This window comes from Pseudonaja textilis, chromosome 7 (assembly GCF_049901715.1).
Source record: "Pseudonaja textilis isolate UNSWEBS1 chromosome 7, rPseTex1.2, whole genome shotgun sequence".
In the NCBI taxonomy this organism is placed as follows: domain Eukaryota; kingdom Metazoa; phylum Chordata; class Lepidosauria; order Squamata; family Elapidae; genus Pseudonaja; species Pseudonaja textilis.
Genome location: NC_141996.1, coordinates 56,114,282 through 56,120,866, shown reverse-complemented (window position 1 = coordinate 56,120,866; position 6,585 = coordinate 56,114,282). Strand labels below are relative to the sequence as shown.

Here is a 6,585-nt window from a genome sequence, read left to right as displayed (position 1 = left end):
TTATTCACTGTTGACTAGAAATGTTGACTGACTTTTAATCATACCAATTTTTGTTGTATTTCTAGTGTCATATAAGAGACAGTATTCATTGTTAATGGACCAGGAGTTGGTTAGTGGTATTATTCACATACATGAAGGGAAATCTCATCCAAGTCAATGAATTCATTTCACTATTTTCAGGCTGGGACCTCTCAAAAGGTTTGCAAAGTAAGTTAGAAGACTTAAAACAATATTTGCTGGTATTTAAAGCATTCAGATCCATTTGCATCATTTCCTGGGAATACATATTTTGTTCTCAGAATATAAACACCTGAAAGAGTTTGAACTGGAACAGAATTAAATAAAGAGGCATTTCAACTTTATAATTTAAATCACACATCCAAGTAGTGAAGACTCGAAAGATGCCCCATTTGCCATAAAGAAGTGGTCAACCTACTTTCCAAATCACCAGAAAGCAGGACAAGAAACAATAGATGGAAACCAATTAGGGTGAGAACCAACCTAGATCTGAGGAGAAACTTCATGACCATTAGAGCAATTTATCAGTGGAATAGCTTGCCTTCAGAAGTTGTAGGTGCTCCATCACTGGAGGTTTTTAAGAACAGACTGGACAGCCATTTGTTTAGAATGATATAGGGCTGTGGTGGCAAATCTATGGCATGCGTGCCACAGATGGCACGCAGGAGCCTCTCTGTGGGCACATACACTGTTGCCCCAGCTTGGTTCTGCCACACACATGTATGCACCTCCTGCTGGCCAGCTGGTCTTTGGGTCTCTGCCATGCATGCGCAGGGGGCAGGATGCATGCATGGGGCAGGGTGCATGCGCAGGGGTGGAGCGCTTGCATGGGGTACACATGTGTGGGGCTATGTGTACATGCATGGGGGCGCATGTTGCATTTTGTACGTGCTTGCTCTTTGGGCACAGTGCCGAAAAAGTTCGCCATTACCGATATAGAGCAGGGGGTTGAACTAGAAGACTTCCAACTCTGTTATTCTGTTCTGTTAAGTCTAGGGATATTATAAATGAAAATTTCTATATGAGAATTTCTTGGCACATTCCTATTTGGAGCAATAAAGTCATGAACTATTACAAAATGTATTGATGTTTCTGAATTGGGATGTATTTTTAAAAAAATCTTTCCAGTTATTTCACAAATCACTTTCCTTTTTCCAAACAAAAAGAAAATATCTTGTATTAAAGACTTTTTGTTCAGATTGCTGTCAATGTCCATATTTAAAGCAAAGACATGCATTCCTGTGAGAAAGAGGAGAATTTTTAAGACAACAGTTAAAGGAATGTACAATTTTTTTATTACAAATTTATTTTAGTCATTAACAAATCTATTCAAATTCTTTTCCAACAGGGGAGAATTATTTGGTATTCCAAAATAGGCTAGAAAGAAATGGGAGAAAGGATTATGAATGTCTCACTATTACCAGACTACTGTGCTATAACAAAGATAGAAAGGTTCCAAATAGGTTGATAAATTTGTTATTAATTATATCACTCATGTAAATGTTTTTCCTGAGATAGTATTTAAGTATATCAAAACAAAATCTGTCCCTCAAACAAAATCTGGCTAAACAGAACTGTACCACACTTGTAAGAGACCTGCCCGCCCTATTACATCTCTATCTCTGTGCCCATATCTGTTATCTATATCTCTCATATAAATATATTCTATATTTAAGAGAAGCATAAGGCATCTCTTAACAAAATAGGATGAAGAATGATAGTTACTTTTGTCATGAGACAGCTTAGAACAAAACATGTTTTACATTTTATTAAACTTACTCCATGAGCAATCCATATCTTCACAAAGCACATCCGTGACCTGCTATCAATAGATTTTTATTCTTGGTATTTCTTACACTTTCCTGTGGTTGTTTTTAACTATCAATTGGGAATTTTGAAAAAAAAAAGATTATCTTATTATAATCATAGAACAAGCCTGGGGTCATTCAAACTATTATTTAGCTTTGACATGCCAATATACATTTCCCATTCCTTTTCATGTGGAAGTTAAATTGCAGTTACTGATTAACAACACTTAAAAAGCTAGGGTGGGAGATTCTAGTCAATTTTTCTCTTCTATGCAACTCTTAAAGGGCCAGGCTTTAATCCCAAAGTTTGGAAGGATTTATTTGAAAAAACAAAGGGAACCAGCTTGATTGTTCAAGTGGAAAAGAACAAAATTCTAAATTATATAGCATCCATTCCATATGTAAGAACTGAAAATAAAGATACATTTATATTATTATAAGCTTTTCAAAGAATTACAAAGTATGTGTATTATATTTCTACAATAAAATAAAATATAAAACTTACATCCCCCCCAAAAATCTGTAGCTGTGATTCTTTTATTTTGTTTAAATAAAAATATGCAGTAACTGTCGAGAAAGAGAAAATTGCAATGTTTATCCATAAGAAGTATGATGTATGGACTAAGGCTAATCTTTGCTGCCAAAGACATCTTCTATTAATGGTAGGTATTTTATTTTTTTCACTGGACGTGCTGGTGGCTCCCCACTCCATCGATCTTCATACTGAAAGCATAAGCAAAGGGTAAGAAGGTATAGAACTGCAATGTGAAATTGACAGTAACTAGAAATGATGTTGAATACTAGCAAGCATTGCAGTTTTGTTTCTATCAAAACTATACACCACATATTTGCATTATAATTTTCAGTGCTCTCCAGATGGAGGCGGGGGGGGTTCCCTTTTTTTCTGCTTTTTTATTTTGTGTGCTCTTTGATTTACCTGATGATTTACTCATGATGTAGTGATGTGTCTATCTTTCTTGATGTAAATATAGATGCAAAATGTATTTAATTACATAAAACTACAAGTTCATTTCAACCTCATTTGGACGCCAGCTGCGCAATTCCCTGACATCATGACTATCTGTATATTTCTTTGGCCTGCTTAGGGAAAGGACAGTGCTGGCCAATCTTCTTAATAATTGGGAGCGGGGAATGCTCTGTTAGACAAACAGACTGCCAGTGGGATTCCTCAATCTAATATTCTTCTGGAGAAAGACTGATCTCCATCCAAGAAAAATTAAAATGAGAACAAGACAATCAGATAGAGTTCCCTGGAAAAATACTAATAAGGAAGACACATTATGTATGTTCTATTTTAAAGTAGAATACAAATTATTAAATAACTGGGTGATGCAATGTTTAATTTGGAAACAGTATGATTTTTATTTCCTCCTTGCATAGTTCCTCTGTGCAGTTTCTAAACGTGATAATTAAATAAAATGAAAATATCAAGGGGCAAGTGAATAGATTTCTACACTTTAAATTGGGGGTGTCAAAGTCAAGGCCTGCGGGCCGGATCTGGCCTGCAATGAGGTCAGATGCGGCCTGTGATGAGGACAGATGCAACCCATACAGTCATCCTGGAAACTGTAAGGGATTGGCCGCGTCTCTTCGGCCCATGCCATCCCAGTGTGCGTATGTGCACAAAGAAAGTGGGGGGGGGCATGTGCACATAGACCGAGTTCTCCACTGCCACATGCAGGGCAACAAAAGTAGTCTATGGACACACGGTAAAAAAAAAATAGTTCAGCCCTTCCAACTTCGTGAGATCTTTTTTTTTTTTTGGTGAGAAGTTGGAAAGTCTGAACTATTTTTTTTACCATGTACCTAGACTACTTTTGTTGCCCTGCACGTTGCAGCAGCGAACGGAGCTGGAAAGCAGGTTAGTGAAGGGATATGGCTGCCCTGGGAGGTTTGGAGGGCTGAAGGTTTGACACAGGTGGCCTGGCTGAAGGGCCCTCGGGTAACCCAGTGTGGGGCGGGTAAGGCAGCTTTGCACCCACTGCCTTGCTTCATCCTCTGCCCCCCCAACCACCTCACTTCATTCTTCACCACTTCTCTTTGCTCGCTGCCGTAATGGAGCAGGAGGCTGAGCAACACACTAGTGCGGTGGCCACAAAGCGAGGCGGTGGGTGGTGGGTGGTGAAACAAGGTGGGGGTTTTGGAACTTCCCCCCCATGCCCTCCACCGGCTTATCTGAGCGCCCCGCAACCAGGCCATCAACATCCTGATAACTACCTCGTCTTGCAGCAGCTCCAGCAACCCCATCCAGAACCTCACATGTTGCTCAACCTCTTGCTCCATTATTGCGGCGAGCAAGGAGAAGCAGGCCAGCAGCCACATGGGATCCTAGAAAGGGATTTCTTGAGCTGCCGTAGCAAGGCCAGGCAGTTGTCAGGATGCTGATAGCCTGGCTGCTGAGCATGAAAGTTTATACGGGTGTTCATACTGACTTTAAAAAGAAATTAATATGTAAACTGAATTTGAGATTGAAAATGTACTAAAGTTATGCAAATTAAAGATTCCTAATCTGCAGTTATCGGTTTCATATCTTTTGTTAATCTAGGCCACTTCATTTCTGCTTAAATCTGACACTCATTAATATTTCATCAAGTAGAAGGTGATTTTTAATACTTGAATAATTATTTATTTATATCTTTATGTAATGTGATGCACTGCCATGATATTATGGTAGCAGATATAAGAAATTTTAAATAAGATCTGGTAGGCTGCATTCTCAGTTAATATTTAGACATGTTTTGGTTTGCATTCTAGTGACCTGGTTTGAACAGATTGAAGTAATCATAGATAGACCTTCACATCCAAAATTACAACATAGTTTTTGGAACAAAGCAATCTGCTGGGTACCTCTTCATCAACCTAACATATGTTTTCTTAATCAACTTAAGTTAATCTTGCCTGGTTTACACACTGATTAAGCCTGCTAGCAACTTAAAATCAGCAACTTAAAATCAACAGAGATATGGAAAGAGAAGCTACTTTATGTGGGCATGATCCTCACTATATAGGATTATTACCTTTAAAATGGAGGGCCTATGAAAGTATAAATTAACTAGGTATACAAGTAGAGGCCATAAACATTAATATCACGTAGAGCTAATTAACAGTCCAGCACAGAGAGAAAGATACTGTAATAAAGCCAAAATAAATAAGTTTTAAAATCTATATGCTACTAAAACTCTCATGCCTGTAAACTTTAATTGGGTGAAAGGGTGCAGCATAGGGAAAACATTATCAACCAAGGTACCCAAATGAGCTGATGTATAGAATTTGTCCTAAATCCATGACATATGTGCAACTGAAATTTTACAAATTTTATGAAACATTTTTGACATAAAAATTATCATAAAGCATTTTATGATACAATACAAAATGTCATAAAATGTTTCCTATGATCAACTCCTGATGTCTGACAGCGCTATACAGTTCAACAGGGGTACTTTCCAGGCATATATCTCTGAATATCTCCTTGAAATTTTAAGTATTCTTTCAAATACATTAGAAGCTCTGCCATTTTTGAAGGTACTGAGGAATCTGGTAAGGAAATATCTCTCAAATGATGACCCAAAGGGTTACAAGTTGTCTAGTGCAAAATTAAAACTGAAATTCCTTGTAAATAGTAGCAATGTTTGGGCAGTAAAGCCAAACCATTCTGTACTCTTGTTTGAGAACTTGAACTATCATGATTTATATTTTTGGAAACTTATGGATACATATTTTACTTTACCTGTAACGGCATCAGGATGGTTTGGAAAGCTGGAATTGGATGCTCTCTCCAGTTCAGCCCATCAACCAACTTCTTATAATTTACATGTTCTTTGCAATCTTCACACCTAAATACAGATTGTGTGCATATATTCATTATTTAGCTCTCCCTCTATCATTTGGTTTAACCTATTGTTTATTTTGATATAATGAATAATTCAAGTATCTTTGGAGTATAGCTGGAACTCATGAAAAAGAAGAAATGTAAGGAGAAAAAGAGACTCGTGGTTTTAGCCTGTGTTCACTTATGTCTTATAAGCAAACAAATATTCATTATATATGTACATAAGTGAAAGCATCTCCCTATTTTAAGACAGGCTTGCTTACAGAGCCCTCTTGTTTTTCTTTTATTATTTCTTAGATAATTTGTTATTCCCGATTTAACTAGCAAAGCACCATCTTGACATAGGCCTCTAGCCCTCAAAACGTAGCTGTCACAAGAGAGGACTGGTCTGTCAGTGAGGCAATGATACTTAAGAGGCTTTTTTAGAATTCAGAAACTAAATTCCAAGAGTCTGAGTATTTTATGTAAAAGCTTAAAGGCCCCCTGTTTGTGGCAGAGTTTACTTTGCAGGTGCACATTCATGGAGTGTTTCTTCGAATAATTTGACCACAAGGAGTGGACAGAAATTTATTTTTATGGTAGAATTCTCCTTTTACTTAAGAAAGACTGAAATATCAGTTATGTATTACAAGAACAGATAATGAAATGCCAACAAAATCAAAATGAAGTAAATTATGGTAGTGGCCTTTGAACAAAAACAAATTAACTCAAGTAATATTCCTGATTTTGTTTGCTGATGGGAAATCTGGTCAACTGCCATGAACGTGTTTTACATTATTACATTTATTCTTCCCATTTGTGAAAAACAACTACTTATCATACAGAAATACTGAGCCAATAAATGACCATATTTTAAAAGATTAAATCTGAAAGGACAATAATTCCCAAACCTTTGTTTAAATAGCAAAT

The 6,585-nt window shown here is 37.0% G+C and overlaps 1 protein-coding gene across 1 annotated transcript in view; it reads right to left on the bottom strand.

Annotated features, from left to right (window-relative positions):
• Window positions 1-1,292: 1,292 nt before the first annotated feature.
• The window catches only part of EFHC2 (EF-hand domain containing 2), a 49,579-nt gene continuing 44,286 nt past the window's right edge, over window positions 1,293-6,585 (bottom strand). The window contains exons 14-15 of the mRNA XM_026713651.2: window positions 5,575-5,680; window positions 1,293-2,549 (exon numbers count right to left, since the gene is read on the bottom strand). Coding sequence (XP_026569436.2) covers window positions 2,454-2,549; window positions 5,575-5,680 — 202 coding nt within the window. The 3' untranslated portion in view covers window positions 1,293-2,453. The remainder of the gene's footprint in view (window positions 2,550-5,574; window positions 5,681-6,585) is intronic.